Source organism: Suncus etruscus, chromosome 10 (assembly GCF_024139225.1).
Source record: "Suncus etruscus isolate mSunEtr1 chromosome 10, mSunEtr1.pri.cur, whole genome shotgun sequence".
NCBI classification, from domain to species: Eukaryota; Metazoa; Chordata; class Mammalia; order Eulipotyphla; family Soricidae; genus Suncus; species Suncus etruscus.
Window position 1 is genome coordinate 96,756,552 of NC_064857.1, and position 16,623 is coordinate 96,773,174.

The following is a 16,623-nucleotide window of genomic DNA, read 5'->3' on the forward strand; positions in this document are numbered from 1 at the left end:
TGTGTTTTCATGCCACAACTTCTTTATCAACTCATTTATATATAATGTATTATATATATTTCTGCCAAAAATATACTATTTGAACAATTTATTAAGTACATAAGGTATCTTTACTAAGATGTTCATATTTTGGCATCAATAGCCAAAGTGGAGATGAAATATTCTTCAATATATTACAGCAGTAGTAATAAAAGTGATAAATTGAGTCTGAACTTTAAAGGTTTTTAAAATTTTAATTTGAAGTTTTTAAATTTAAAATGATCAAATTATTAATAATTGACTTTTAGACATAATGATGTTCTGGCTCCAAGTGCTATTGCTAATATCAACTTTTTTCACCAGTGTTCCTAAATTTTCTCTTGCACCTCCAAGACTTAGCCTTTTAAACAAGATTCATGTACTAAATTAATCCTCACAGGAACCCTATGGGACAGATATGATTCTTTTGGCATTTGTTGGCAGTTGATGTACAGCTAGAATAAATTTGTGTAAGTCTTCAATTAGTTGATTCTGGAACAATATTTAAAGAATACACTTCCATAATCTCCAGACACACAACAAATCAGGGTCATTCTCACCACTAGTGTTGATCTCCAATGTTCTTGAAGTACATATTATGCCACCCTCCGGCCCCCCAACCTGCCAGTACAACAGGCCCATGTTTTTTGTGTTTGTTTTTTGATTTTTTTTTTTTTTGGTTTTGCGTCACACCCGGCAGCACTCAGGGATTACTCCTGGCTCTTCAGGCAGAAATCACTCCTGGCAGGCTTGGGAGACCACATGGGATGCCAGGATTTGAACCATTGTCCTTCTGCATGCAAGGCAAATGCCTTACCTAAATGCTATCTCTCTACCCGTTTTTGTTTTTTGGACACATCGGTGATGTTCTAGGCTTACTTCTGGCTGTGCACTCAGAAATCAATCCTGGCTTAGAGGACTCTATGGGAGGCTGGAGATCAAACCGACGTCCTCCTGGGTTGCTGCATGCAAGGCAAACGCCCTACTGCTGTGCTATTGCTCTGGCCCCAATAGGCCTGATTTTTGCTTAGATTGTTAAAGTTTGGATTTCTTGATTCCATTGTTGTTACCTTTGCAACAATTCTGTCCTTTTTTAACCCAACAACACACCTGAGACCAATTGGTACCACTGAAACATACTTATATTGGAATGATTAATGAATTGTAATAGATATTTATTTTAGAATATTAAGTTATCATTTTGGGTTTAATTCTAGGGTAAAATAAGCCAAGGATTTTAGGAGGTGCTTAGTTCAGTGCAGGGATGGTACCTCAGAGTAATACCCCTTTTAAGTTTCTTCTAGTGCTTGACTTGCCTCACCCAGTTCCATGAGTTTGTTATTTAATGAGGGAGGTTGAACACGATTTTATTAATGGAATTAAATGCAAATATTATATGTAAAATAAGCATATTTATGTAAATTAAAATGAATATCCTAGTGTAAACAAATTTAATGTAAATATAATATTACTTTAAAGAGGTATCTGTTGAGTTTTGGGAAGGAAGTTGACTTTACTTCTTTTTCATATATAGTATTGTACTTTTCCTTAACATGCCTCTTCAAAATAATTTCTTTGGGGAATCACACCTGGAGGTGCTCAGGGGTTACTCTTGGCTCTGTGCTCAGAAATCGCTCCTGGCAGGCTTGGGATACTAGGAATTGAACCACTGTTCTGGGTCCACCACATGTAAGGCAAATACCCCACCACTGTGCTTTCTCTCTGCACCCCCACTTCAATATAATTTAAACCCGAGTCGCATATGTAAAAATATGTAAAAAAGAGGACCAGAGAAATAAAACAGTGGGAAGAATGCCTTTCATACATAAAACCCTGTGAAGTGCCACACCCAGTGACACTCATGTTACTCCTGGCTATGCGCTCAGAATTCACTCCTGGTTTTGGGGGTCATATGAAACACCTGGGGATCGAACCTAGGTCTGTCCTAGGCTAACGTGGGCAAGGCAGATGCTTTATGCTTGCGCCACCACTCAGGCCCTTTTTATTTTAAACTTTTGTAGGCAGGCTATAAATGGTTGAGTGGTGGGTGGATAAAATTGTATCAGGTGTGGTGTACTGAATATAGTTTAAGGACAAATCTATTTGGCACAAGATTATATGTTACAGTGAGTGTGATGATTCACATTTAAAGACCAAAGACACAGATACCTGTTTGATCTCAGTTCTGTTCTTGATTACTAGAATATCATTATCTTAGTAAGGTTGCACTAAGATTACATTATTTGTCAGTTGTCTTATATTGAATTTTAACTATCTTGGTATGTTACTACAAAACTTAAAGATAATGTGACTTCTGACGAAACTACACCTGCCCAGTGAGGCCCGACTGTGAAAAACTGTGAGTGCTGCCTGTGTGTGTCTGTCTACTATCCTGTTGCGTGAACCTCTTGGGAGTGGGCCAAAAAGAGGCTTCAGCAGAGCACTTAGCTCCGCTTCGCTACGTGGCCGTGTGCTCTTTCTAAGAAAAGAACACCATCGCAAAAAGAAGAAAAAATCACACTAAGAACTGTGCTGGATCACTGAAGCAGGCATTTCTCTCTGGACTGTCTTCTCTGCTGCGTGCTCAGACCTAAGATTTGATCCTGTGTGAGGCTTCATCCACGGAGGACTCCCCTCCCTTGGAGGCAAGTCGGCCCATCCAGAAAGGGTGGAGCCAGAGGAGTGTGCTGCCTGCATCATTTAGCCAATGAATACCACCACAACACGTAGAAAAACCCACAATACAAGTGTGACAATGGGGAAACAACGCAGGCCAGCATCAGACATAGAGAATGAAGATGACAATTCTGACGACCAGATAAAGACCAACCAACTAATCAACCTCTCAGATAAGGACTTTAGACTAGCAATATGGAAGATGCTCAACGAACTCAAAGAAACCATGCATCGAGTTGAACAGAACACTAATAAAAACCAAGAAAATATGAAGACAGAAATCACAAAACTCCAAACTGAAATAACATGTCAACTAACAGGCCTGAAAAACTCATTAAACGAAGTGAATGACAAAATGGATAAGCTCTGGGACAGGGTATCAGAAGCTGAGAATAGACTTGGTGCTGTGGAAGATGAGATACATAACAATTCCATACAGCAGGAGAGATTGGAAAAAAAATTAAAGCAAATGAACAGACAATGGAAAAATTAGTCAAAGAATGGGAACAGGTGAAAATAGAAGTCTATGATAAGCTCAACAGAAACAACTTAAGAATCATTGGAGTCCCAGAGACCCAGGAAGAAAATTTCCAGGAAGAACCAACGGTCAAGAACATCATTAAAGAGAAACTTCCAGAGCTAAAGAATATATGTGATCAAATCCTGCATGCTCGAAGAGTACCAACCAAAAGAGACCCCAGGAAAACCACCCCAAGACACATCCTCGTCACAATGACGAATCCCACAGATAGAGACAGAATTCTGAAAACAGCAAGATCAAAAGGGGAAATTACGTTCAAGCGAGCATCCTTGAGATTTACAGCAGACCTGTCACCAGAAACACTCAAGGCCAGAAAGCAGTGGTGGGATATTGTGACAAGACTGAATGAAATGAATGCTTCACCTAGAATACTGTACCCAGCAAAACTCACTTTCCGGTTTGACGGAAGAATACATGGTTTCACAGACAAAAAACAGCTCAGAAACTTTACAGACTCAAAACCAGTCTTAAGAGAAAAACTGAAAGACCTAATTTAAGACAAGACTAACCAAAAGACACACCAAATTTTGATATAAAGATGGCATTAAATCTTAGGACAATTCTTTCTCTCAATGTCAATGGACTAAATGCACCAGTTAAGAGACACAGAGTGGCTAAATGGATCAAAAAACTCAATCCAACCTTCTGCTGCCTACAAGAAACGCACCTGAATAGCCAGAACAAACATAGACTCAAAATAAAAGGCTGGAGAAAAATTATCCAAGCAAACAACACCCATAAAAAAGCTGGAGTGGCCATACTAATATCAGATAATGCAAACTTTATACTCAGGAAGGTTGTAAGGGACAAAGATGGACATTTTATATCAAGGGGTATGTAGAGCAGGAAGAAATCACTCTCCTAAACATATATGCACCAAATGAGGGGCCAGCAAAATATTTAATAAAATTGTTGACAAATCTGAAAAATAATATCAGTAACAACACAATAATTGTGGGGAACCTCAACACGGCTTTGTCAACACTGGATAGGTCAACCATACTGAAACCCAACAAGAATATACTAGACCTGAGGAGATAAATGGAAGAAAGAGGCTTAGTGGATATATATAGGACACTCCATCCCCAGAAACCTGGATACACATTGTTCTCCAATGTGCATGGGACATTCTCCAGGATAGACTACATGCTGGCATATAAAACATACCTCCATAATATCAAGTGGATAGAAATTTTGCAGACTACCTTCACTGACCACAAGGCTCTGAAATTATTTGTGAATTCCAAAGGGACTCAGAAGAAAAACTTTAACACCTGGAAGTTAAACAGCCTCATACTCAATAACCAGTGGGTCCAAGATGAAATCAAGAAGGAAATCAAAAGGTTCCTGGAAACAAATGACAATAAAGACACAAACTATCAGAACTTATGGGACACAGCAAAAGCAGTACTGAGAGGAAAATTTATAGCTTTGCAAGCGCACATCAGGAAGGAAGAAGGAGCTTACCTGAGTAGCTTAATGACACAGCTAATAGAACTAGAAAGTGCTCAACAAAAGGATCCAAAAATAGGGAGACAGAAGGAAATAACAAAGCTGAGAGCAGAAATCAACGAAGTGGAAACCCAAAAAACAATTCAAAAGATCAACGAAAGCAGAAGTTGGTTCTTTGAAAAAATAAACAAGATTGATAGACCACTGGCAAACCTAACGAAGAGAGAAAGAAACTTGATAACTCGTATTGGGAATGAAAAAGAAGAGATCACTACTGATATGACAGAGATTCAAAGGGTAATCAGAAACTACTTTGAGAAACTCTACGCTACTAAAAATGAGAACCTGGAAGAAATGGATAAATTCTTGGATTCTTATAATCTTCCACAGTTGAAGGAAGAGGATGTAGCATATCTAAACACCCCCATCACCATTGATGAAATTAAAACGGTAATCAAATGTCTGCCCAAAAACAAAAGCCCAGGCCCTGATGGATTCACTAATGAATTCTTTCAAACTTTCCAAGAGGAACTACTACCAATCCTGGCAAGACTCTTTCATGAAATTGAACAAACAGAAACACTTCCAAATAGCTTTTATGAAGCCAACATCACCTTGATACCTAAACCAGACAGAGATGCTACGAAAAAAGAAAATTACAGACCAATATCGCTGATGAATGCAGATGCAAAGATCCTCAACAAAATCCTGGCAAATAGGATTCAGTGTCTCATTAAGAAGATCATCCACTATGATCAAGTAGGTGTCATCCCAGGAATGCAAGGATGGTTTAACATCCATAAATCTATCAACATAATACACAACATCAACAACAAGAAAAATAAAAACCACATGATCATATCAATAGATGCAGAGAAAGTATTTGATAAGGTCCAACACCCATTCTTGATCAAAACTCTCAGCAAGATGGGAATGGAAGGAACCTTTCTCAATATAGTTAAGGCCATCTACCACAAGCCAGTGGCAAATATTATCCTCAATGGAGAAAAACTAAAAGCCTTCCCTCTAAATTCTGGCACAAGACAAGGCTGTCCTCTCTCACCACTCCTATTCAACATAGCACTGGAGGTACTCGCTATAGTGATTAGGCAAGAAAAAGATATCAAGGGAATCCATATAGGAAAGGAAGAAGTCAAGCTCTCACTGTTTGCAGATGACATGATACTCTACTTAGAAAACCCTAAAGACTCTACCAAAAAGCTTCTAGAAACAATAGACTCATATAGCAAGGTGGCAGGCTACAAAATTAACACACAAAAATCAATGGCCTTCCTATACACCAATAGTAATAAGGAAGAAATGGACATTAAGAAAATAACCCAGGGCCGGGCGGTGGCGCTAGAGGTAAGGTGCCTGCCTTGCCTGCGCTAGCCTAGGACGGACCGCGGTTCGATCTCCCGGCGTCCCATATGGTCCCCCAAGCCAGGAGCGACTTCTGAGCGCATAGCCAGGAGTAACCCCTGAGCGTCAAATGGGTGTGGCCCAAAAACCAAAAAAAAAAGAAAACAACCCCATTCACAATAGTGCCACACAAACTCAAATATCTTGGAATCAACTTGACTAAAAATGTGAAGGACCTATACAAAGAAAACTATAAAACTCTGCTCCAAGAAATAAGAGAGTACACGCGGAAATGGAAACACATACCCTGCTCATGGATTGGCAGGATTAACATAATCAAAATGGCAATACTCCCCAAGGCATTATACAGATTTAATGCTATCCCTCTAAAGATACCCATGACATTCTTCAAAGAAGTGGATCAGGCACTTTTGAAATTCGTTTGGAACAATAAACACCCTAGAATAGCTAAAGCAATCATTGGGAAAAAGAATATGGGAGGAATTACTTTCCCCAACTTTAAACTTTACTACAAAGCAATAGTTATCAAAACAGCATGGTATTGGAATAAGGACAGACCCTCAGATCAGTGGAATAGGCTTGAATACTCAGAAAATGTTCCCCAGACATACAATCACCTAATTTTTGATAAAGGAGCAGGAAATCCTAAATGGAGCAGGGAAAGCCTCTTCAACAAGTGGTGTTGGCACAACTGGATAGCCACTTGCAAAAAATTGAACTTAGACCCCCAGCTAACATCATGTACGAAGGTAAAATTCAAATGGATTAAAAACCTCAATATCAGACCCAAAACCATAAGATATATAGAACAATACATAGGCAAAACACTCCAGGACATTGAGACTACAGGCATCTTCAAGGAGGAAACTGCACTTTCCAAGCAAGTGAAAGCAGAGATTAACATATGGGAATATATTAAGCTGAGAAGTTTCTGCACCTCAAAGGAAATAGTGACCAGGATACAAGAGCCACCCACTGAGTGGGAGAAACTATTCACCCAATACCCATCAGATAAGGGGCTAATCTCCAAAATATACAATGCACTGTCAGAACTTTACAAGAAAAAAAAATCTAATCCCATCAAAAAATGGGGAGAAGAAATGAACAGACACTTTGACAAAGAAGAAATACAAATGGCCAAAAGACACATGAAAAAATGCTCCACATCACTAATCATCAGGGAGATGCAAATCAAAACAACGATGAGATACCACCTCATACCACAGAGAATGGCACACATCACAAAGAATGAGAATAAACAGTGTTGGCGGGGATGTGGAGAGAAAGGAACTCTTATCCACTGCTGTTGGGAATGCAGTCTAGTTCAACCTTTATGGAAAGCGATATGGAGATTCCTCCAAAAACTGGAAATGGAGCTCCCATATGATCCAGCTATACCACTCCTAGGAATATACCCTAGGAACACAAAAATACAATACAAAAACCCCTTCCTTACACCTATATTCATTGCAGCACTATTTACCATAGCAAGACTCTGGAAACTACCCAGATGCCCTTCAACAGAGAATGGCTAAAGAAACTGTGGTACATATACACAATGGAATATTATGCAGCTGTCAGGAGAGATGAAGTCATGAAATTTTCCTATACATGGATGTACACGGAATCTATTATGCTGAGTGAAATAAGTCAGAGAGAGACAGAGAGAGAGAGAGAGAAACACAGAATGGTCTCACTCATCTATGGGTTTTAATAAAAATGAAAGACATTCTTGCAATAATAATTTTCAGACACAAAAGAGAAAAGAGTTGGAAGTTCCAGCTCACCTCAGGAAGCTCACCACAAAGAGTGATGAGTTTAGTTAGAGAAGTAACTACATTTTAAACTGTCCTAATATTGAGAATGTATAAGGGAAATGGAGAGCCTGTTTAGAGTACAGGTGGGGGTTGGGTAGGGAGGAGGGAGATTTGGGACATTGGTGATGGGAATGTTGCACTGGTGATGGGTGGTGTTCTTTACATGACTGAAACCCAAACACAATCATGTATGTAATCAAGGTGTTCAAATAAAAAAAAAGTCAAACCATTCAGTAGTTATAGTTTGAAATAAAATTTTCCCTAACATTTATATTGAAAAAAGAAAAATGAAAGACATTCTTGCAGTAATAATTTTCAGACACCAAAGAGAAGAGAAAAGAGCTGGAAGTTCCAGCTCACCTCAGAAAGCTCACCACAAAGAGTGATGAGTTTAGTTAGAGAAATAACTACATTTTGAACTGTCTCATAATGAGAATGTATGAGGGAAATGGAAAGCCTGTTTAGAGTACAGGCGGGGTTCGGGTGGGGAGGAGGGAGATTTGGGACATTGGTGATGAGAATGTTGCACTGGTGATGGGTGGTGTTCTTTACATGACTGAAACCCAAACACAATCATGTATGTAATCAAGGTGTTTAAATAAAAAAAAGATAATGTGACTTCTGCAGAGTGAGAAATTGATAATAATATTATTATTTAACTTTACTACTAAACTTGTTTTCTAACAGAAAAATAAGATCACTGGTAGAGAATACCATTTCTATTCTCCAGTTTTTGATGTTAGTTGGGGGAAAAAGTGTACGATACTAATTGAGTACACATAATTTTAATAACATTTGCTGGATATATAGTTGTACATCTGAATTGATTTGTTCTTTCTCACTTTGGTGAGTTGTGGTTTTACATTTCCGAGTGTTTCTTTTGCATTTCTTAAATTTTTAAGTCATTTGGGAGGGTTTTGGGTCATACCCATTGACACTCAGGAATTACTCCTGGCTTAGCACTTCTTTTTTAGACTCAGGGGACTATATTGGATCCTGGGAATCAAACTAGGGTCCATTTGGGGTTGGTAACATGCAAGACAAACGCTATCACTTTTGCCCTCTTTTGCATTAGAAATGGTTTAAATGGGAGTTGTTTCAAACACCTTTGCCACCAGAAGCAAGGAGAAAAAAAGAAATTGAGTGGAGGAGGAGAAAAACAAATATGAAGGGATGGGGACCAGAAGCCAAGTGGTCTCAGATGCATTGATGGGGTTTAAAAAAAAGGACAGAATTAAATATCCAAGCTAAAGGCAACAACAATGGAATCAAGAGACCCAAACTTTAACAATCTAAACTTAAAATGGGCATATGGTTATACTGGTAGGCTCCAGGCAAAGTGTGGTAGTTGGGATACACTCTAGGAACATGAGGGAGGTCAACACTGATGGTGGGATTGGCCCTGATTCATTGTATGACTGAAACCCAACTATGAAGGACTTTGTAATCACTGTGCAAATCACAATGGTTTCAATAAAATAGAAGAAAAAGAAAAAAAAGATATTTTGGAAAGAATATCTAGAGACAATAGAGATGAAGGCCAGGAGGACCAGTTCAGGGTAGGAAGCTTGCCACAAATAGTGGACCAGTGCAGATGGGATAGAGATGGGACCACTGTAACAGTGATAGTTGGAACTGATTACTCTGGACAAGAACAGAGTGCTAATTGGAAGTAAAAGCATGTACCTCTTCATTAACAATAGTGCAAATCACAGTGTCTGAAAGGAAAACTTCATGCAAAGCATCTATTTTCTAGCTCATTGAATATCTCTCTAGCCCAGGCCTGTAACTTCTTTGTTTTTTCATTCTCTTCTCTTCTTTTTTTGGGATGGGGTAAGTGGAAGGTAGTAAGATTTGTAATTCAAAATATAAAGTGATTTTTGACACAGTATATTTTGGTCTATTTTCATGCTTTCATTTGTTAAAATGCTGAGTAATTTTACTTCTTTTCCTCCCTCTTTATAGGTTTATGGTGGATTATTTTCTGAAGATAAATGTTGGTACAGATGCAAAATACTGAAAGTCATCAGTGATGAAAAGGCAAGAACAAGCGTTTATCTCCCCCTCAGGAATATTCTGGCTCCTAAATTTGATGCTTATTTAAACTTTTACTGCAGGGGTAGAGAGATACTATAGCAGACAAGATGCTTACCTTGTACGTGTCTGATCTGCCATCTCATCTGGTTTCCTGAACACTACCAAGAGCAGTTCCTGAGTACAGTCAGGAATTAACTCCTGAGTATTGCTTTGTGGCCCCGAAATTTTAAAACAAAAATGAAAACATCTTCATTGCTTAATAAGATCTAGTTCAATAAATATAAATTTGTTAAAAGCATTAACTTACACAAGAAAAATGAATTGTTAATTTTAGGTTATATTCAGGAAAAATTTTCTGGATTTAATGACAAGTTATTTTAAGATAGATTCCATCATTGTAGTGTTATTTTTGGTGAGTAGCTGGTTCTTTGTAGATTGGTTCCTCTTTTGTTTTGGGGACACACACAGGGATGCTGGTTTTGAGGGCTCACTCTTGGCTCTGCACTTGGGTTATTCCTGACAGAGCTAAGAGGATGATATATGGTACCAGAAACTGAACCCCAGATAGCCATAGCACACTATCTCTCCCTCCCTCTTAATACTTAAGTTGTTTTTCTTTTTGCTAAATATCTTTAAAAAGATTGTGACTTGGGAAAAATAGTAGATCCTGAACCTGAAGTATTATCTATTTATGTGTATATCATTAAGAATTAAGATTGGGCCCGGAGAGAGAGCACAGCTGCGTTTGCCTTGCAAGCAGCCGATCCAGGATCAAAGGTGGTTGGTTCGAATTCCGGTGTCCCATATGGTCCCCTGTGCCTGCCAGGGGCTATTTCTGAGCAGACAGCCAGGAGTAACCCCTGAGCAACGCCGGGTGTGGCCCAAAAACCAAAAAAAAAAAAATTAAGATTGTTTTGCTATTTTATCATATTTTGATAAGATGTGATGAATTCTTTTTCTGTTTAGATACTTTACTTGCTACATTATTAACTTGGAGATTTTGTTTTGTTTTGTTTTGGGGCCACAACCTGCAGTGCCTCAGGCTTTACTCCTGGTTTTGGTTCACAGAACCAGAAATCACTCCAGGCAGCCTTGGGATCTAACCAGGGGTCGGCCCCAGGCAAGGCAAATGCAAAACCTGCTCTCCTATTCTTGTGACCCCAAACTAACTTGGAGATTTTTCTAAGGGTGCTTGAGGAGATGAGATTTTTAAATAGCAATTTGGTAACAATGCACCCAGCAGGTTTTGTAAAAGCATCTTTACAGACTTACCTTTTTTTTCTGTATCTTTCCTGCACTTAAACTATTTTATATTTATATACTTTATAATCATTTTCTTGACATAATGAGAAAAACGTTAAGGTGAAGCAATTTGAGTAATGATATGAAACACTTAAAGTATTATGCTGGAAGTAGAGATAGGACAGTGGGTAGGGTAAGGGCGCTAGAGGTAAGGCATCTGCCTTGAAAGTGCTAGTCTAGGACAGACCAAGGTTTGTTCCCCCAGTCCCACATGGTCCCCTCAAGCCAGGAGCAATTTCGAAACGCATAGCCAGGAGTAACCCCTGAGTGTCAATAGGGTGTGGCCCAAAACACACACATAGACACACACACACTGACACACACAGAATAGGTTTTATTTAGAGGTACTGAGAAAAGGGAGGGCAGAGAATAAGAAAAAGAGTAACATGCTTCAGAGAGAGTGAGGGCTTCTCCGAAGGCGAGAGCCCCAGTATACAATTCAGCATGAAAATTGTAAGTCGGGCCTGGAGTGATAGTACAGCAGTGTTTGCCTTGCAAGCAGCTGATCCAGGACCAAAGGTGGTTGGTTCGAATCCCGGTGTCCCATATGGTCCTCCGTGCCTGCCAGGAGCTATTTCTGAGCAGACAGCCAGAAGTAACCCCTGAGCACCACTGGGTGTGGCCCAAAAACCAAAAAAAAAAAAAAAAAAAAAAAAAAGAAAATTGTAAGTCCACATCTCCAGAGGGGAGGGCACCAGGGACCCAGGCAACAAGTGCTGTGACATATTATTATTGTTATTATTATTATTATTATTTTTTTTTTCTTTACTTTTGAAACAGATATAGAGCTGGAGGTAAGCATGAATTTAATGTTTCCAAGATCTGATAGTTGGGATAGTTACATTTTTATTAAAGCAAGATTGTAACTTTTCTGTTTATGACTTAATTTGAATAAAACTCATTGGTTTTATGCTTAACTGAAGCATAAAGCCGTAAGCTTCTTAGGCTTATGCTTATTTTTTATTCCAAATTAAAAATATTGAGAAATGTTCCCGATAATAGCAGTTCTTTTCGGTAAACTAGTACAAAATACAGAAATCATTGTGAACTCAAAGATTATGAACTTTGTTGTGAGGTATTGCTAAACCTACTTTTTGAAGAAATTTAGTCAGTTTGAGATAAAATGAATTTTTGGTTTGTGGGTAGTTAGCAGAAAGAAGATGGGTCTTTTTAAAATGAGAGATGTTTAATGTAAGTGCAGTATGGTTTTTGTTGCAGTGCCTTGTGAGATATGTTGACTATGGAAATACAGAAATTCTCAGTCGATCTGATATAGTCGATATTCCTGTGGACCTGCAATTTTCTGGTGTTGCCAAAAAGTACAGACTTTGGGGACTACAGATTCCTTCTAGCCAAGAAGTTACCCAGTTCGATCAGGCAAGTATCAGGTTTTAAAATATTTTTATTAACTAAAATACAACTTCGCTTGATATAAAATATAAGTGTAAGGAAAAGGAATGGGATAAAAGCCTATTTTAAACTTGTGAAAATGATAGGAAATAATTTATAAGTAATTATATATTTATGCTTATCTTTGCTAGGTCTGTATTTTTGATCAGATAAGATCAGCAAGTACACATAGAATAAATGTGTACAATGTATTGAAAGATTAAAATGATAGTTTTATGACAGAAAAATGTAATTTTGTTACTTATTAATTTTGAGAAAGTATTAAGTAATTCTGATCTATAACCCCGGCCACAGATATCACAAATTTGAGTTTTGTTGAGTATAATGTAGCAGATTTTATCTTTTTGTCAAGAGCTCACCGTTTGCTGTGGTAATTAGCAATTTTCTGCTATTCTGTATTCTAGTTTGTTTCCGGCAAACTTTGCATTGGTGACTTACTTATGGAAAACATATGGCAATTGTGTGTGTTTGTGTGCATTCGCGTGTGTGTTTGTGTGCATTCGCGATTGTGTTTGTGTTTGGGTATGTGTTGGGGTCATAGCTGGTGGTGCTCAGGGGTTACTCCTGGCTTTGCACTCAGGGTCATTCCTGTCATTGCTCATGGGACCATATGAGATGTCGGGGAGTAACTTGAGTTGGCAGTATACAAAGCAAACTGCCCTACACATTGTGCTATCATTCTGGCCCCAAACATCTGATCATTTTAAGGTTTCGTCCTATAGAAATTGTTTCTCATTTTAAATTTGGTGGACTTTATTATTGTTGAGGGGGATATTATGTTGCAAAGTAATAATTTTTATATTTTTCATTTAGCAGCTTACCAATGAATTATATGAAAAATCATTTAAATAATGTTGAAAAGAAGAGTAATATTTGGAAACCTTGTATTTGCCTTCAGCTTTGGTTTTGTTTTGAATGTTAGTCCGCACTGTAGTTTCTTTTTTTTTTTTTCTTTTTGGTCACATTTGATGATGCTCAGGGATATCTCTTGGCAGGTGCTCAGGGAGAGTATGTGGTGAAAGTGACAGAACCTAGACTTCTCTCATGCAAAACATGTGCTCAGGCCACTGAGTTTTCTCTCAGGTTCAACAGTACATGGCATTTATCTAAAGAGTACAGCAGAGATGCTGCTATTTTAATTTAAAAATCTTGTTTGTCTCCACTACACATTTGTTGAACAAAATAGACTTGTTATTTTAAAAATAAAGAATAATTGTAATCTACAAAAGTCAAATATAAAGTTACAAAGCTGATTGGGTTTAGAATTAAAATTGTTCACTATTTTCATGGTAAGATGAGCTGCAATTTCTTGAAGTAGAGCAATCAAGAAAAAAGACATTACGTTTTAAATTTTTTTTTATCTATTTTATATTTGTCTTTACTTATGAGGGTTAGGGATTAGGTTTGATTATAGTGGTTGTTGGAAATGAAAGTAGACTAGTTGGGCTGGAGTGATAGCACAGCAGTAGGGCATTTGCCTTGCCGGTCCAGGCTGGACCCAGTTTGATCCCAAGCATCCCAGATTGTCCCCCAGCTTGCCAGGAGCAAATTTCTTAGCACAGATCCAGGAGTAACCCCTGAGCACAGCTGGGTGTGGTCCAAAAATGAAAAAACAAACAAACAGAAAAAGCAGACTAATTGATGTTAGGCCTAGGCTAGGCTATGGTTTGTATTGGGGGTGCTGCTTCTACCTGCCATACTATTTTATTGGCCCTGAAAACAATCTAGCCTATATTTAGCTATTCTAAGTTTAATGGTTAGATGAAATATCCGGTATGAAAACTTTTTTTTTTAATTTTGGGCCATACCTGGCAGCCCTGGGGGCTAGTAGTGGCTCTCCACTCAGAAATTACTCCTGGCAGGCTCAGGGCACCATATGAGATGCTGGGGATTGAACCTGGGTTGGCCACTTGTGAGGCAAATGCCCTACCAATTGTGCTATAGCTCTGGACCCCTGAAAACTTTATTAAAAACTTTTTTGTTTTGGGGATACACTTAGCAGTGTTCAGGGCTTGCTTCTAGCTCTGTGCTCAGGGCTCAGTCCTGGAAGACTCAGGGGACTGTATGGGATGCTGGGGATGTAAGACAAGCTCCTTATCCCCTATGCTATCACTCTGTCCTCTATGAAAATTTTGAAGTCTATGAACACTACGAATACCTACCATCAATATCCCTACAGCTGTATTAGTCAATGTGTAAGTTAATATTTATAATTGAAAAGTTGATTTGAATCAATATTCATATTTATTTAAAAAGTAAATGTTTGACAGAACATTTGCATAAAACAGGTTCTGAATTAAATTTCCCTGTTATTAAAAAGAAAAATATGATAAATTTTATATATTTAAGGCAGGGGTCTCAAACTTGCGGCCCTCTGTACAACATTTTGTGGCCCTGCCCTAGAGGAATCTTTTTTTTGTTTTGTTTTGTTTTAGTTGTTTGGGTCACACCCCCCAGTGTTCAAGGCTTACTACTGACTTTGCACTCAAGGATCAGCCCGACTTTGCCTCCTGCGGCCCCCACGTAAATTGAGTTTGAGACCTCTGATTTAAAATAACTAGAATATATTCTACACATACATACACATTGTATTTGTATATCTCTATAGTTCTAACCCAGAAGATTTAAGAGAGCTACTATATTAAATAAAGATTATACAGTACATATAATAAATATTTATAAAATAAAGTATTTGGGGCCAAAGAGATGATAGTAGTTGGGGTGCTTGTCTTTGCATGCTTCAATCCTAGTTTCAATCTCTGATATTCCATTTTTCCCTGAACCCCATCAGGATTAGTTTTGGATGGGCCCCAAATCAACATCAATAAATATTAAAATACTCATGTAACATCTACCCTGTTTCTGTTTGTTAGATCTGAGAAAACTCAATTTTATTGCAAGGTCAGGATTTTTCTCTTTGATTATTAGAGAAAACTGGGTTGAAACTTTTTGTACTGATTTAATTCTTTTGGGTTTTGGACCATAAGTGATATAATGGTTAGGGGGCTACTCCCCACTTATGGCTCACTGGTCACCCTTCGCAGAGATTGAGTCTGTGCAGTTCTGGGATTGAACCCTGATCTTCTGTGTGCTGCAGTTATGTACTTAACATAGGCCTCTGTGCTGACAGTTATTGGTGACGATAAGTTGAAGGAATTTAAAATAAATTTAAATATTTAAAAATAATTATATCTTGGTACAGGTATGATGTTTGTCTTGCATGCGTCCAGACCTGGGTTGGTCCCCAGCATCCTATATAGTCCCTGAGCCCACCAGGAGTAATTCCTTAGCTCAGAGGCAAGACTAAGAGGAAACTCTCAGCATCACTTGGTGTATCACCCAGACAAAAGAAAACAAAACAAAATCATAGCTAAAAAATTCCAAACTAGGAATAGTGTAATCTAAGAAAATTAAGCTTTTTAGATAATCAGAACTTTTATAGAAAGAAAATTACCATTTAAATAATTTGCTCAGTTTCTAAAATATTAAGAATTGTGTATATTTCAACAATAATTTGGATACAAGCTTGCTTTAAGTTTGAATGTAAATTGCACTTGAAATTCAGACATAAATTCAATACAAATGGTTAAATCAAAGATTATTTTTCCCCTTCCCGAAAATCAAGAATTTTTATGACAGAAGTTGAGATATGTAGCTTTGCCTACTTGGTCTCATTTGTTGTTAATGCCTTCTTGACTACCTTTGTTATCTAGATGGCATTCTTGATAAATGAAGTAAAGTCTCCCAATATGTATCTTTAAATTTCAGGCTTCAAATTGTATACAAAACGTAAGTTTTTGAGACAGAGTGATAGCTCTGCGGGAAAGGCATTTGCCTTACTTGCTGCTGACCTGGGACAGATTCGGGTTTAATCCTCGGAATCCCATATGATAACCCAAGCCAGCCAAGAGCAATTTCTGAGCACAGAGTCAGGAGTAATCCCTGAACACTGCTGGGTGTGCCCCCCAAACAAAACATCAAACCAAA

General features: G+C 38.1%; 1 protein-coding gene across 2 annotated transcripts in view; it reads left to right on the plus strand.

Moving 5' to 3' along the window:
• The window catches only part of STK31 (serine/threonine kinase 31), a 109,503-nt gene that overhangs the window by 4,962 nt on the left and 87,918 nt on the right, over positions 1–16,623 (plus strand). For both annotated transcript variants that reach the window (XM_049781438.1, XM_049781439.1), the window contains exons 4-5: positions 9,853–9,927; positions 12,445–12,603. In XM_049781438.1, the coding sequence (XP_049637395.1) occupies positions 9,853–9,927; positions 12,445–12,603 (234 nt within the window). The remainder of the gene's footprint in view (positions 1–9,852; positions 9,928–12,444; positions 12,604–16,623) is intronic.